The sequence below is a fragment of the Hydra vulgaris genome, chromosome 13 (genome assembly GCF_038396675.1).
Source record: "Hydra vulgaris chromosome 13, alternate assembly HydraT2T_AEP".
NCBI classification, from domain to species: domain Eukaryota; kingdom Metazoa; phylum Cnidaria; class Hydrozoa; order Anthoathecata; family Hydridae; genus Hydra; species Hydra vulgaris.
Window position 1 is genome coordinate 43,143,750 of NC_088932.1, and position 17,813 is coordinate 43,161,562.

Genomic DNA, 17,813 nt, shown 5'->3' on the forward strand with positions numbered 1-17,813 from the left:
CTAAAATCCTCTTAATATCTGGAACCTTATTATCTCAAACCTTTTAGGCAATTTTCTTTCGCTATTTCGAACTTTTTAACAATTTTTTTCAAGAAAAGTTTTAACAACATTTGATCTTTTAATATTCCAATTTTTGAAAAGTATTGAAAAGTTTATAATTGCTATGCTATTTTTATAAATTAGGTTTTTATATTCAATTTTATTTTATAAATCAAATTTCTAAAAAGTATTCCTTTAAAAAATTAATTTATTGTTTTTGTCAAACTTGATAAAATGTCGTTCGTTAAAAGAAAACTTACAAACAAATCTATGATAAAAAATGTTAGCCATTAAAAGACCTGGAGAAAGGGATGCCTTACAAAATTATTGTGTTCCCAAAAAACACAATATTTACCTGGGTTAAAAATAAGAACAAGTTATTAGCCTCACTAAAAAAAAATGACACAAAATCTAAACTGAAGAAACTTCGCAGCGGTAATTTCGATAACGTAAACAAAGCCATTTACATGTGGTTCGTACCATACCAAAAAAAAGGCACTAAAAATTTTGCAAAAGCATTAAGAGAGTTAGATTTTAAAGCATCTGAATGTTGGTTTCATAATTGGAAAGAAAGATTAGTTAAATTTTATCAAATCTTGCTCAATTTGAATATAAATAAATACACATGTACCAGTATTGAATTCTTCAAACATGTGAACAAAATTCAATTACTCTGTTCCTGTTTTTTTAAAAACGACATTAGTTTTAAAATAATCTCAGGTGAAAGTGCCTTCGTGACAAATAATATGACTGTTTTATGGAAAAAAACTACACTTCCAATATTGCTTCTGAATTACAAAGTTAAAAGTATTTTTAATGTCGATGATTTCCGACTGTTTTATCAGTTCCTAGTAGTGATGTGCCTGGTACCCGTTTCGAAGAGAAATATTAATAACAGGATTGCTTTTATTTACACTTTAACTAATAAACTTTTTGATAAGTCTAAGAGTGTTAAGAGTCAATAGCCACAAAGCTCTATTTACTCAACAAAAGTGTACCTTACTCAAAATATTAAAAAAATATTTTTTTTTGCTAAATAATCAGAAGATATTGCAAAAAGGAAACTTAAATAGCTTTTTGAAGTTCTTCTTCTAACTTGTACGAATACTTGAATAGCTTCTTTAAGCGAGAGAATTTTTTCACCAGAGAATATTTTGAAGTTGGTAGAGTTAGTTTTAATTTTAAAGCTCTTGATGTTTTTGGCATTAACGACGTCAGACGGCAAGTTATTCCAAATATTAACAACTCTGAGGGAGAAAGAATATTTACGGATATCGAGCTTACACTAAATATAACTGTAGTTAAACATAGTTTTTTATTAAAAAAAAACTTGATTTAAGAAAACTAAATTGTTTGACAAAATAACGCAAATTGATCAGCGTTATTTTGCAATATAATTCAGCACTAGAGATTTCACATGCTTTTATTTCAACTTTTTAAAATGGGCCCGGTGTAGGGCGTCCGAACTCGGACACGGTTTTTCTTACGGGTACCCGTAATTGAGGCCTCGGTTTAAACTAGTTCCGGTTCTCTAGTTTTACAAAATAAAACGTACCAATTACCAAGAGAAAAATGTTTTAGGGGAAAAAATAGTAAAGTCAGATTTAACAGGTAGCAGAAAAGTTGTATTTTATTCACACTTTTGAATTTTATTCACGCGGATCAGGAAGCAACGGAAAAACATTGACATGTAGTTGTTATTAGAAAATCTAAAATCCCACAACGTTTTAAGCACTTCAAACAACTTTCTTTCAAATATAAGAATTAGCCTATGGATCAAAGCGTATTACAAAGTCCTAATGCTCACCACCGTCACAAAATTGTGCGTCAGTATATCAAAACTGTTAATAATAACGAACCCCCTGCCAAATATTTCTTTCCTTTAAGCAAAGAAAGATTTTTTTTTCTTGGAATGCTGTGTCAAAGAAGACTGTTATCAATTTCCTTTAAAAAAATGGTATCAGCAAAAGAAACAAGCATATGGAAGAAGCTGATATGAACATTTTTTAAAAATCTTCGACAGATAAATTTGACCGTTTGCAAAGGTTAGATCCTAGTGCCGTCCAAATAGATCTCTAAGCAGAACCATATGTTGGTTTAAATTGTAATGTAGTAATCACCGGTTTACATGCTACTTATGCTGAAGTCATTGCTCAAATTTGAGATCCTAATTTTGAAAACGACGACGATGAAGTTAGCGTTGACAAAGGTATTTAAGTCGAAGCACCGCCAAGTCATCCTAATATGATGTTCAATTAGAAGATGCTTTTGAGACGCTTCAAAATGCTTTGCTATACGGCTGAAAATACGGAAATTAAATACAATCCATATCATTAAAAACTGAGGATAAGAAAGATAATTTCAAGCAATGTCACCTCTCAATATTTTGAACTCTTTTCCCCAGTCCCGTTAGTGTTCGAGATATCGAGAGATAACTGTAATCTACAAAGCACTTAGAAAAACACTTTTTCAGTCACGGATAAACGTCATTGTCACTCATGATGCTTATGTAGATTGCATTAGTCTGTAGTAATACAGTACTGTGAATAATTTAATAACCACCAAAAAACAAATCATAATTTATTTTTATTTTTCAAATTTTTATTTTATCGAATATAATTTTCTGGTAAAAAAATAATAATAATAAATTTTAGAAAATAGACAAACAAAGTAAAAAAATAAAAATAATGACAAAAAATTTCAAACAAATAAAAAATTTTCTTTAAAGTTTTATAGGTAATCTTTATTTAACAAAAATTGTGAAAAAGTTAAGAACCACAGAACAAAAAACCGTAATTTTTACCTAATACCGCGTAAATCTATCATGAATTTTTAAGCACTCATTTATACGATTTGGCATTGAGTTTATTAAGTTCTCTAAAATATGTTTGGCAACATTCCAAGTATTTCCAAGTATTGTGGATAAAATATTGCGCAACTCCTCAAGGCTCCTTGGTGCTTTCTTGTCAATCTCTTTATCAAGCCAACTCCAAAGATTTTCAATGCAATTTAGATCTGGGCTATTTGGTGGCCAAGTTAGTCTCTCAATAGTTTTGCTTTCAAACCATTCAGAGACAATTTTAGCCCTGTGAAATGGTGCATTGTCTTGCTGAAAAATGAACGGAAAGCTTTGCTCAAGTGCATCAATTGATGGTAACAAGTTATAATTTAAAATATCGACGTAATAAATAATTTCGCCCATCAAATAATTTAAACATACCGAGGCCATAATATATTATGGAGCACCATATTTTAACCGACCCGCTACCTTGTTTTGTTCTTTGAGCGATCATCATCAGGTGTTTTCAAGCGCGGTATATGCACCGAACTATATATCACTTTATTATTTTTCCAATTTCACGAGTGGTTTTACCTTCCTGGTGAAAATGCATCATTTTTACACGATCTTCATAGATAATAGCTTTTCTGTTCATTTTTTCAAAAGAAATTTTTTTATTTGAAATTAAATACTTTTTAAATATTTTTATTGGTTTTTTGGTAATGGCTCAGGTCATAAGTAGAATATTTAAACAAAAAAGGTAAAAATAAATTAAAAAAACAGACGTTTCCGCCGCATTTAGCACAAAAAATTCTTTGTGGTTCTTAACTTTTTCACAAAAAAAAATATTAAAAGACACATAATATACTTATTGTACATTCCTTATTTTTAAAGGTTCTATTAGTTAATTGTCAAAAAAAAAAAAATCTTCTTTTTTCTCAAGTTCTATTTAACATGTTTGAAAAAAAAGAATATTTATATTATCTTATCTAAATTATATATTATCTAAAGAATTATTATATTATCTTTAAAATAAAAATTATTTAACTTTATTTGAAAAAAATACTTTTTTTTATTTAGTGGTTCTTAACTTTTTCACAATACTGTACATTCAAAAATGTATTAAGTAACAAATTTTTTAAGCGTTTAGTAGCAAATAGCTAGGGTCTACAAATGTATTAAATGGAAGGTGCAACATTTGGTACCATTGTTATGGTCCCATTATCATGCTGCAATTTTTTGCGTTACGAGTTTTATCAAGCAACAAACTTTCAACAATACACCGTAAATCTTACTTACTGTCTGGAAGCCTTTTTTTACATGAAGGTTTTAACAAACTGGAGTAAAAAATCAATTGGTTAAATCAATATTTTAGCCAACACTCTTCTTTATTTCCAATATCTTCTGAAGTACCTCAAGATTTTATCCTTGGTCCTGTTTTGTTTCTTATCTACGTTAATGATCTTTCCGACAATCTTACTATCTAAAATAGCTCTTTTTGCCGATGACTCAACTTTATGGTCCTGTCTTAACAAAAAATATTCTCTTTTCAATTGTTTAGAACAGGCAGACAATCCTAAATCTAAAATCACTTCTATAACAGATTGGGGCTCACAGTGGTTTGTAAATTTTAACTCTAGCAAAACTCAGTTGTTTACTGCAAACAACTATCGCAGTACTGTCGACATTCCAATATTAATGAATAGTAACCCTTTCGCTGCTCGTTGCTGCTCAAAGAAGATATCATCCCTAGTTACATCAACTAAAACTCAATCTTGCTTGACTCGTCATTCAGCTAAGCCTCATTCTTTTACTGTTCTGTCCCTATCCCTCTAAAAACTTTTATTCGTCTTGTTTTTTTCCTCACACTTTAACGCTTTGGAACTCTCTCCCATCTTGATGTTTTCCTGGCTCATACAACCTTCAATTTTTCAAGTCTCCTGCCAACCGTTTACTTGCTCTATAGCTCTATTCTTTTTTTCTAGTAACTCCCAACTTAATAGTGCTTGCTTGCAGCCTTTTTTTGGAGTGAGTCATCATATTTGTATTAATTCGAATGCTAAATTTTTTGAACCCATGCATTGAAATATTAAACTAAATAAACAAGTCAATAATAAAAAAAAACTAGTTTTACAGGTTTGGCACTGTATTCTCCTCCGTAAATGTCGGAGACCTGGCAACTCTAGTTATGACCCACACCTAATAAAATTCGCAATTAGCGTTGTTGAAGGAACCAAAATATATTTCTTATGGTAGTATTAAAAAAATCATAGAGAACATTTAAGAATAAATATAAAAAGTTTGAAGTGTGACACATGGTTGAAAATTGTTTTAAGCTCAAAAAAGTCATTGTTCAGTCTGCATATATGGTAAATACATCATGTAGATGTAAGTGCCAAGAGCATTGTATTTATGTAATACCTAGGCTATAAAGTAGACAAAAATACAAAACGAAAGCCTTATAACGTATACTTTTATAAATTTATTTCAGAAATTTGTTTTTAGCCAGTTTTCAGACAGTTATTCCGTAAAAGTTCTGCAAAGTTTTAGCTTTCTATTTTGTAAACTTTTTTTTTATGAATATAGCTTTATAAAACATATTATTAGTTTAAACAATTTTAATAAATTTTACAAACCTAAAAATACCATTTGTTACTCAATCTCTTAACATTCAGGCCAATAAACAGTTAAAAATAAAACTGTTTTTATTACTATAAATTTGTAGGTGACACCAACTTGTTTTTATCTCATGAAAATATAAATGTGCTTTTTAATAACATTACAAACGAGCTTAAAAGAAGTTTCAGATTGTTTCAAAATAAGTCTAACATTGATAATCTCTAAACATTGATAAAACTAAATGGATAGTTTTCCATTCACGCTCAAAAAAACAAAGATTGTCGAGTTTCTATTAATGGTTCTTTATTAATTGTTATTTACATTAATGATTTGCCTAATAACTTTTTAAATATTTCAAAGATGTATGCCGATTATAAAAGTATTATCAAGGGTTGGTTCTGTAACAAGTTATAACATTCTGCAAAATGAACTAAAGAAAGCTGTCAACTGGTATAACAAATACCTGGTAAAGTTCAACTATGAGAAGTGTTTAACTAAGCACTTTGGCAAAAACAACCCTAAATACTTGATTTTTTTAGGGTTGTTTTTGCCTCTTAAAAACTGTTATGTTATAAATGATCACAAAAATATCAATTTTTTCACCTGAAAAATGAAAAACAACAACAAACAATTAAAAAAGCATGAAACAAAAAATGTTATGATAAAAGGTTAGATAAGTTGGGTTTCACAACTGATGGATTCGGAGCGATTTAATACTATAAAATGCACAAGATAATCAATGAAATCGAAAAAGTTTACCCATGGAAGTTTTGCCAAGAAGTTATCAATCAGAAAATGATCACCAATAAAATATAATTGTAAAATAACAAATTTTTTACCTAGAAATTACATTTTAACTGAGAGAACATCTTTTTATTGGAATCGACTAACTATTGATGTTGTTAATGGTTTTTCTGTGAACACTTTTAAAGCTAAACTTATCAAATAGATTTTAAATAATGATATAGCTGTATAGGGGTACTTTAAACACTTACTGAATTATCGGTTACAGTTTAAATATATATATTTAAAAAATAAGAATATATTCTCTTTTTTTTATTTTTTATCTATTTCTAACAATTGTATCTTTTCAAACTTTCTTTTAAACTTGTTAGCGTAATAATGGTTAAATTAGCCTAATTTCGGTCAATACTTACAAAGTTTAACTTGTTTTTGATAGGAAACTTATTTTTTCTTGTTTTTTTTTTTTAATAAAATAAAGAAATTTTTTATAATATTTATTTCCTAAAATTAATTTTATAAAAGACAATTTTTGACCGAATTTACACTTTTTTCAATTAAAGTCGGTCACGGTTATAATCAATGAGTTATAATAATAAAAATAATAAAAATGGAGGAGAAAAACAATTCATATATAAAAATAAAAATAAAAGTATATCTATTACTCAATATTGGAACCGTAATAGCGTTTTTTAATTACTGCGTTAGAATTTTACTGCGCGGAAGTTTTCAACCGTTCAAACTTCTTTTGCGGTAAAATAATAACGTTAGAATAATACTGAGGCAGTAATGTTTTAACGTAAAAATTTAACTTCACACGTTATTATTTTACTGACTTTTTAGTTAACAATTTGTATAGCTTATTTTGTCAAGATGAACAAAGATATTAACTTTAATTATGTCAGGAAATATTTAAATGACAATACTTTTTTCGAAGATGGGAATGAAAAAGAAAAAAAAAGCAAATTTTAAACGACAGTAAAAACTTTTTGTTGACAATAAGTTGATATATTGCAAAAAAGACATTGGCAAGGTTAGGAAAACTTGTTTTATTGAAAGAAGTTTTTAATTAATTTAAAAGGTTTTACTTAAATAAAATAGTGTAATTAAATAATATTCTGTGTTGTGCTTTATTGACACAACATTTTTAAATTAGAAAGTTCCAAAATCTATAGCTTTAAAACAACTCAAAATAATGTAAAAGTTTAATTCAAACAATTCTTTTTTTAATTGTAGGTGATTGTGGTAATAGATAAATGTGGTAATAGGTCTTGGTATTTCTGAGAAAACTGTTGCATTAGCTGGGCACTTAGGCATAAATGCTGTGAGCAAGCAAATTTATTCAAGATTTTTTTGGCATTCAATTGTAGAAGATATCACCAAACATGTAGCTCAATGTGAACAATGCCAAAAAACCTCTAACAGAAATTTAAAAGTGTTTCCTGTTTTAAAACCTGTTAAAGTGGAACAACAAGTTATGAAACAAGTTGGTGTAGACTTGATTGTCCTTATAGAATATTTTTCTAAGTAGACTGAAGCTGAGCCTCTTATTGATAAAACAGCTGTATCAGTAGCAGCCTTTCTCTATAGAGTTATTTGCAGGAATGATTGTTTTCAAATACAAATTAATGACTAAGGTCGTAAATTGTAAATTCAGTATCCATGGCAATACACGATCGACATGCGTTTAGCAATGCGTAACTGCTTACCATCCACAAGCCAATGGCTTTGTTGAGAGACAGAATCAGACAATTAAGAAAGCAATTATCAAGGTCTTAAATAAAAATGCTAAGGGCTGGGCCTCAATTTTAGATGGAGTCTTTTACTTTACGTGTTAAAGTGCACATTTCAATTTGTATATTCACCATTTTATCTTATGTATAACCGTCAACCCTTTCTTTTAATTGATGTAAAGTACACAGATGTACTCAATGAGCATAATTGCAATCCTGTATACGATAAAGAGGTTTTACAAAATGATTTACAAATAAAAAGAGGACTTAAAGAAAAAGTCATGACCAATATTGTTTGTTCACAAAAGAAACAAAAAATAGACTACTATAAAAGGCATGCAACATCAAAATATTTTGTTGGTCAAAAAACTATTGAGAAATCTTGAAAGAGAAAATAGAAAAGGCGGAAAAATGACTTTCTCGTGGCTTGGTTCATATGAGATACTTGGTATTTTGTCATACTCAACATGTTTATTAGGAAATAGGAAAGGGAACAACAAATTAAAAAAAAAGTACTCTCTACGTCATGTTAAACCATTAGTCGAAGGGAAAAATAATTCAAAATTGTGTGATTTAACTTCTGAATGTGATGATCAGAATAAATGTCAACATAATCCCAAAGAAATTCGCCAATAAATAGCTGAAAAACAAGGACTCAAAATATTCATAATACCAGATCTTATTGATGGAGAAGAAAATGATGTAGGGGAGAGTTGGATATTGGCGAACACCTTAGCGCGAATGCAAGTTATAGACATCAGTTATACAAAATTGACCATATTTATTGCTTATCAATTAGTTTAACTATTCAGTCACAAACCCTAAAAAGCAATTTTTGTTAATCTTTTTATAAAATAAAAATTTATGGCAAAAATAAAACCATTGGTGTTCGGAATTACCCTACGTTTGTGGGGTAATTCCGAACACACCGGGGGGCAATCACAAACACTGTTGTGTAATAACGAATAAAATACTAATTGCAATAAATGCAAAAATTATACAATTATATCGATAACAACAAATAAAAGGAGTGGTTTTATATCCATAGAAGCTACAACAGAATGTTACTCATGAAAAAAGTTGCATAAAATTATCAGAAAAAGTTAAAATCAAATTATAGTAAACAACAATTGCAGCTTTGTAACACTACTGCACGTCTGGAACATTGCATGGGATCCCCTCTCAGCAGGTAAAAAGAAATTGTCAAATTTATTTTTCTATAATGCTGTTTTGACCATTTTTTCGAGCAATTTTGTTTTTGCTGACAGGTTCTGAGTGTTAACAAATACGTGTTCGTGATGTTGTTGTTAAGCACATGGTATCAAAACCTTGTTCCAATCTCTTATCAGGATATTTAGGTGATGATATGGAAAACTATATTACCAAAGGTGGTATGGCCGCAGATTGTATATGGGCTACAATGTTGAGATCCTTAGTACTGCAAATCTCATTTAAAATGATATTGCTGTGTGGTCATTCATTGGAAAAAAATTAACATGGCTGAAATATACAACATCCATTAAACTCGACCAACTAACAACTCATAATATTTTTTTAGAAAATAAAGACAATCATTATAATGTTATTTTGTCACTAAAAACTTTGTAAATCAAATGTAAAGTAAAATAATAACGAGTAAAATACTAACGAGTGTAGTAAAATTATAACGTTAAAATATCTCAGCAATATTTTAATGTTATATTTTATCGCAAAAGAAGTTTGAACAACTGAAAATTTCCGCGCAGTAAAATTTTAACGCAGTAATTTAAAAAAGCTACCGTCAAATCTACACTTTTTAGTACAGAAAACTTAATGCCTTGTTGATATCTTTTTGGAGTACATATCTGGTAGCAAAACCTCAATCGATACGAATTGTTTTCACATTGAAATATTGAATCATGGAAATATGCTTTTCACTTTTTACATCGAAGTACTTTTTGCTTTTTACTTATGTTATTGTTATTCTTAATATTTGTAACATCTGCGTAGTCTATGTTACAATTTTATTGTTTCGTTTTTTATCCATTGCTCAAACTTTCTCCATTCTTTTGGTTTTAGTTAAAGCTTCTCCTTCAATTGGTACATTGTATCTTTTAGATTTGTGGATATGTTCATCAGAATCATTTATTTGTTGCAGAAATATTTTAATTGAAATGTGCGTTTTGTTAAAATATTCAACTGAAATATTTGACATTAATGTTTAAGAAACTGATAACACTGTAGAGCCGATGATATATAGTCAATGCTGATTGTGATGCAAGCTCTTGTGATATTCAAATGATTTTGTTGTTTTCAACTTTGATAGGTCAATATTATATTCATTAAAAAAAAAAAAACCCTGTTATTTAAAACGCACCAACTGCGTGTGTTCTGGTGAGACATTTGCCGCTTTCATGCAAAACTTTTAATAAACTTGGAAAAGGAGCTTTATTAAGATTTTAGCATTTTGATTATTCGTAATACAACTTTAATACGTTTTTCCTAGTAATTTCAACCTGTCAATATGTTTCAACATTCATTGGCTCCAAAATATGACTTGAATGAGCTAGTAGGCAGACCAACCGGACAAAACAGTTAATTTTTTTGCATGCTTCAATAAACTTTAATGACACATGAGTGCTGTGACCATCTTATACAAGAATGTTTTCTCCACCAATCGCTTTAACTTCTGGTATAAATAGTCGGTCCAACCACTCAATAAATTGCAAATTTTCCATCCATCCTGAATCTGATCTTATAAACACTGTGCCGGTTGGACCGTTTTTGCACCATGATTGATATATCTTTTTGATTTATAAACGACGAAAGGAGATACGTAGAAGCCTGATGCATTGACGCAGTTGTTTACGGTATAAACAATTTTTTCATTGTTTTCTCTAAGTTTTAAAGCGCGCTTTGTACTTTTTAAACCACACTCATCGTAGTTCCAAATATGTGATGTTTTTAAGTTATCAATTTTATTTTTTAAGACATTTTTTAAGTATGTTAAAAGTGTAATATGGCGCTCTGTTGTCATATGATGCAATATTATCTGGTCTGCGTAATGCTACATCATGTTTCCATCTTTCTTCAAAATCATACCACCACTGTAACAAAGGATTGCCATTTTTGAATAAATGCTCTTGTTTTGTGTTTTTCAAATAGTGTTGAACAATAAAAATTATATCGGCTTGCGCCAAACCATAACCCTAATTGCTAAAACAATGAACTAAATGAATCAATAACTTTTCAGTTTTAACCGATAAAGCTGTTGGACTTCCGCTTCCACGTTAACCTGCGATTTAATTTTTATTTTTATTAAACTTGTATGCACACTTTCTTTATGATATTCTTTGCTCTTTATGATGTTTCAAGGCATTTTTACTATCTTCTTTACTTTAGTTGTTGTAATTGTTTGGCATTTTGTTGATAGTGATGGTTTCTTATTTTTAATACCAGTTTGCAGGAGATAAGATTAGTATTTTAAAAGTGAGAAATGGTGTTCTTTTTATTTAGAAATAGAAGGGAATTTAAAAGGAAAGTAGTATCGTAGATCATTATTGAATATTGACAGAAGTAATTAAATATTCGAATATTATTTAGTAATTATTGATCATCTCAAAGTAGAATGTTATACAACATAATAAAATAAAAATGTTATTATTAGATACAGAATAATAAAACTTTATTAAACCGTATTTTTATAAAATTTTAAAACTACTTTATTATTTAAAATTTAGAAAAATTTAAGTTAGTAAATATGGTTTTTCAAATTGATGCAACAAAAACCTCTTTTACCATTACATAAACCAAGCAAAAATATTTTTTACATAATCTCATAGATATCTGATAGATGTAATCCTACTCTACATTGATCTGCACATGATTTCATCAAAATACTCATAACATTTATTTTAGAAAACGAAAATTTTCTTGAAAGAATAGAAAAGGAAACAAACGTTCTTAACGTGGGTATAATTTCTGATTATTATTATGTTATTTATTGTTATTTCAAGTTATTATTAATCGATTTTGGAAAAATATAAATAAAATAATCTTACTATTAAGTGCTTACTGCAGTACAGGTTTTTAAAGAAACCTTTACCTAAATAGTTTTTATATTTTTTAGGCTTCTTTATTATCACCAGATTACTCTGCGAAGCAACCAAATTCTTTACGCTACTATACTAGACAACCAAATTTGGTAGAAAACAATAAAGCAATTATAGAAAACAAAATAGCAAACACCACACACGCAACTAAAAAATCAATGTTAAATAAAAATGTAGTAACATACGTAGTTTTAGCATGCGGTGTGTTACTATTCCTACTTATTGGTGCTTTTTATTTAATATGCCGCCTAAGTAAAAGGTTTGTTTTTATATAACTTATTTTTTTAAGTTAAATTAAATTAAGTTTTTTTTTATGTTCTAAAGTTAATATACACAATGGCATAATGAACATCTTATTTAGTATATTAATATATAAAATATTATTTTCTGTTTATCTATTTTTTATCAGATATAAAGGACGGAAGATGACAATAGAATGTGAGTCTATTTTGACAATTTTTATTCAAAATTTTTAATAAGGTTTTCAGTGACGGATCCAGGAAAGGAGAAGGGGGGGGGGGGTAGAAAGCTTAGAAGATGTTTTTTTAATGACACTCAGTGAGTTTCTCTAGCAGGAATTTTATATACGGATTCATTTTCAGTATATATACGGAATTACGAATATTTCTTATAACATTTTTTTTTGGGTTTCAAAAAATTTTTCCATAAATACAAACTTAAATAAATATTTTAGAATAAATACTCTGTAACTTTTTCAGTCATTAACCATAAAAAAAAAAGTTTCAAAAATGTTGAAAAAATCATTAATTTCAAGCTAAATTAGGACAAATTTAAGGGAAATAAATTCCATAATGATTTTGAAGCTAATTATTTCTCTGGATTTTTTTTGTAATATGTTTATGAATTTTTTATGACCTGGATTAAAAAAAATACAATGCATCAAAGTTATTTTAAATACTAGGGAAAAGCAAAACTTTTTTGAAACGTAGTAAAAGAAAATATTACTTATTACTTCTACAGTACTGTGTATATAAATATATATATATACATATATATATTTATATACATATTTCGCATTTGTTATCATCATTTTTACTTTAGTTATTATTATCAGTCTGATTTACACTAAAAGCATCCATTTTTAATCGAAAAAATAAAAACAAACGATTTCTATTGGTAGCAATTTCTTTATTTTATTAAACGCGGCCTAATATCTCTCCAAATGGGTTTTTATCAGCACTACTTCACTGCCAGGACAACACCTACATGCAGATGTTATCAAAGTATTACTTGATAATGTTTGCCGTATGGAAAGGTGCCCCATATTGCATGTAAATGCAGTTCCCAACAGGAAAACAGTCGTCTAGTTGAGGAATCAGAAAAGTTTTCATCACTTTCTTACACTGTTTGGCATTCATCACAATGTACAAACATCCAGGTCCTTTGAAATATATCACGCTAAAACCATGACTTTAGTCGGATGTTTGCCCTTCTGCACCAGACACTGTGGAAAAAACTCTTTTCCTGGTCTTCTTCTTATATAGCGGTAGTTGTCGTTTAATATTTTCAGTGCGATTTATCAGAAAAACATACCTTAAACAAACATATATAAAAGTACAGTGAATAACACACACTGCTATACAGTTATACTTATTTTAGTAACTTGAGTTTAATTTAATTTATTTGTCTCTAATCAAATTTATAACTATTTTTTTAGTAAATTTATAACTATTTAATTAGTTTCAGTAATTTAAGTTTAATCTAATTTGTTTGTGACTAATCAAATTTATAATTATTTTGCTGGACAATATAAAAGTAATCAAACATTTAGACAACTCGCTCTTTTACAGTCCTTTACCACACCCTTGGCAAATTATTTGCCAATAAGAGTACATCGAGTAAGCTCTGTATTCTCCAAAAAAACCCTAATCTGACCCCTTTTACAGTGAGATAAATTACTTTTTCTTTCCATAGCTGCTTCAGCAAAAAAAGAAAGCAATTAAATGATGAAGACAATTTTAATTTTGTACAGGAAAGTAGTAGCCTTGTTTCAAGACCTCAAATTGAGTCATTTTCAATTGCCTGACTGGTTGCAAAATAATTCTTACCAAATTGAAAATAATTTAAAAAAATGAATATTCATATTTACTACTCACGTATATTTAAAATTTTCCAAATATAAAATCTAATATGCAGAGTCTACATATTAGAATAAAAACCTTTTTATTTGTTTTCACACATTATTAATCTATGATGGACTTAGGTTTTAGATTATGAATTAGAAGATAATAAAATAATGTCATAAATAATTGTTGCAAAATTATTTTAGATTCTATTGAAACTAAATTTTGCTTTCTACGTGCTAACTATTTTACATTCGTTCAAAATTAAATAAACATATTCACTAGCCACCACAACTACAACCGTCTCAATAACCACCATAAAAAAAGAAGTCACGACTACCCTGCTACTGGTATCCTGTAACCCTGTACTATCTGCCCCATGCCCTAGGCTAGGATATACAACCTCTAACTTAAAAATTTTCTGTCTTCAGGTTCTTGATTGAGTAAAGGCTAGGAATGATGTCTTGATAAAAATACTCATCTTGGGCTGATGTTAACTGCATCCAGCTACTGTCTTGTAAAAAGCCTCCAAGGCAAAGACTTTAAGAGTAAACAGATCTTATTTGTTAATCAGCTTTGCACCCATTCTTCATCTGATAGGCTGGCGTAGATGTATTTATAATATATTGTTTCAGTTTAGGATGTCGAATGCTGGATCCTCTTGACTCGCTGCATGGGTTTTGCTTGTGTCTTTGTTATTATGACTCTATAACTAGGTAACTCATTATATTATCTCCTAATGAGGGTAAGACTCTAAAGCTCAGTTTTATGGTTCGGAGGCCGGCTGTTAGTCAGTTTTCCGGAACTCTGTGTAGCTCTCAAAGAAGCTGATTCCATCAAGAACTGTAAAATATCAGAGTACTAACGTTGCCATGTTGCATTTATTAAAAGCCATTTAAGTGTTTGTTCATGTAAGTGCTGAGATTTATTATTAAAGTATCAAGGTTTATAACTTTTAAACAGCTAGCAGAATTCTTATTTTGTGTCTTTTTGTGAGTCAAGTTAAATAAATCGTTGATTGAATATTGTATTATCACCTCATAATTTGCAAGAGTAAAACGTTTTGATTACTACGTTATCAGACTTGTGGTACTTTGTAAGCATGAAACGGCTGCAGATTTGAGTTTAGTAACCTTGAAATCCTGTAAAAAAAAAAAAATTGGAGGCCATGGTTGTGGCATCAGTGTTTGAAGGTATATAATGAGTTCAGGGTATATAATGAATTTAAGGTATAAATATATATATATATATATATATATATATATATATATATATATATATATATATATATATATATATATATATATATATATATATATATATATATATCTTGAAGAAAACGCACCTTTCCACCCTAAATTGTAATGCTAGCCGCAATTTCTTTTCAGAATTGAATTCTACGTCAAATTTTGCCTCAGAAAACACTCGAGAATTTGAAATTTTTTAAGAATTTACATTATTATTATCTATACCTGATTATTAGTGACATTCTTGGTTGCTGTATGTTTTTTGTTTTACCCAAACGCAAAATAAACAACTCGGCATTTGGTTTTTACTAAGACAATCTTTTTACCCTTTTAATCAATCTTTATATATATATATATATATATATATATATATATATATATATATATATATATATATATATATATATATATATATATATATATATATATATATATATATATATATATATATATATATATATATATATATATATATATATATATATACAGTACTGTGAATAAGTTTTAGACCACTTGTATAATAAGACGTATTTACAATTTTTTTCCTATGTAATTTATTTAAAGCGTACTTAAGTTTAGTAATATATCCGGGATTTTTTGAAAAAATGTAAGTGGTCTAAAACTTATTTACAGTACTGTATATACACATGTATGTATTTATAAATAGTTTTATATTTAATAATTTGTAGCTATATATGTATATATATATATATATATATATATATATATATATATATATATATATATATATATATATATATATATATATATATATAACGGTACATTTAATACTGTATCTTTTACAAATTATAGCTGGACAACTAATTTGTATGAGTGATGCCACGAACTCAAATGCAGAAATAAAAGTAGAAGATTTATATGCATTTCCGAATAAAAAAAAAATTAAATTCAAGTCTAGACTGCACAAAAAGAGAGGTCAATGGAAAGGTTACGATACAGTCAATACTGTAATTCCTGGCACTTATATAGAGCACAGTCTTAAAGCTAATTCCTGTGAAAAAGGTCTTTATGCAAACGCACTTAACACTTCTCCAAAAGCAATTCATTCATCACCAATTCTTGGGGAAGATATCCCTTTTAAAAGAATTGTGGGGAGAAGTTCCTTTACACCGAAACGCTTTCCATTACCTGAAGATGGCACCCCAATAAACGAAGAAACTTTAAAAGAAGCAAACAAGAACTGCAATTTTGATCAATCACAAGAACTTCTGGAATCAGAAGCAAATATTCAAGAAAATCAATTGAAAAATGATTCGAATGTAGAAAGTAAAAATTGTTTACAAAATGGAAACAATACCCCTGAAATGAGTGTACAAAATGAAAACGTGTCATTTTTTAAACCCGGAACTAGTGTACGAATTAAACAACAACGCACATCCAGGCGTAGCTGTACCGAAGGTAAAACTATTGTACCTATGCGAGAACTTGTTCATGAAGATGTTTCTATTATGCCACCAATTCCTAAACAAATTTCACCGGACTTAAACAATTCTAGGGTAAACTCGGATGAAGCTAAAAACAGCTTCAAGAAAAAATCTCCAGCTGTTCCGAAGCGAACATCATCTATAAAAATTGTAAAACAAGTTAATGAAAATGTATCAAAAAATTCTCCAAAAATGGAGCAGCAAACTAATGGACTTGAAATGAGCGATTCAAAGAAAGTTGAAATCTCCTTTCAAAACAGCTCCGAAGTGGAGATTAAAACAGACCTTGTTGAGATTAATACTAAAGCGGAAGTTGAACCCCTTTTTGAACCGAAATGTAATAAAGATACAAACAATCACAACACAGATAAATCTTTAATAAAAGACTATTAAACAGGAAACAAGCCAAAAAACTATTATACAATATATAAGATTTCTTTTAAATAATCAAATTTATATTAGCGCATATTTGCTTTTAAGCTCGATTGTACATATGCATGGTTTTTAAACGTATTTGCACGGAGCCATAAAAAAGAAAAAAAAGAAAAAAAAAAAAAAAAAAGAAGAAAAAAGAAATAGAACTTTGCTTCTATATTTATGTAATGAAGTAAATAAACATTATATTTGCTTTGCTAGTCAACATTGTATTACTTTAAATTATAATATAGTGTTTGTGTTTTAAAATAATAAATTTGAAAATTGAAAGTATCTTGTTTGTTTAATCTAATATGTTAATCAACAATAATTAATAAAATATATAAAAAATAATTGATTGTTAACGAATGTAAATGAGCCTGTTAAATGTATCATAGCCAATCACATCCAGCACGTTAGTTTGAAGAACTGAAATTAAAACAAAAAGAAAGTACTTTCTTTAATTAGAGCATGAACAGCAAACAGCTAGTATGCTGTTCTTACTTTTATTTTAAGCTTTACTGTCGTGAATTTTTTTTTTTTGTACTTTGTGTATCCGTTTAGCATATTTATATTTATTTCATTATCCTGTTACTTTTTTAGCTTCTTTTTCTTACTTTA

At 28.5% G+C, this 17,813-nt stretch overlaps 1 protein-coding gene across 2 annotated transcripts in view; it reads left to right on the forward strand.

The window, feature by feature from the left end:
* Nucleotides 1-17,483, forward strand: part of LOC136090283 (uncharacterized) — a 49,063-nt gene extending 31,580 nt beyond the window's left edge. For both annotated transcript variants that reach the window (XM_065816575.1, XM_065816576.1), the window contains exons 4-7: nucleotides 11,809-11,858; nucleotides 12,020-12,261; nucleotides 12,412-12,440; nucleotides 16,147-17,483. In XM_065816575.1, the coding sequence (XP_065672647.1) occupies nucleotides 11,809-11,858; nucleotides 12,020-12,261; nucleotides 12,412-12,440; nucleotides 16,147-17,171 (1,346 nt within the window). In that variant the 3' untranslated portion in view covers nucleotides 17,172-17,483. The remainder of the gene's footprint in view (nucleotides 1-11,808; nucleotides 11,859-12,019; nucleotides 12,262-12,411; nucleotides 12,441-16,146) is intronic.
* The last annotated feature ends 330 nt before the right edge of the window (nucleotides 17,484-17,813 follow it).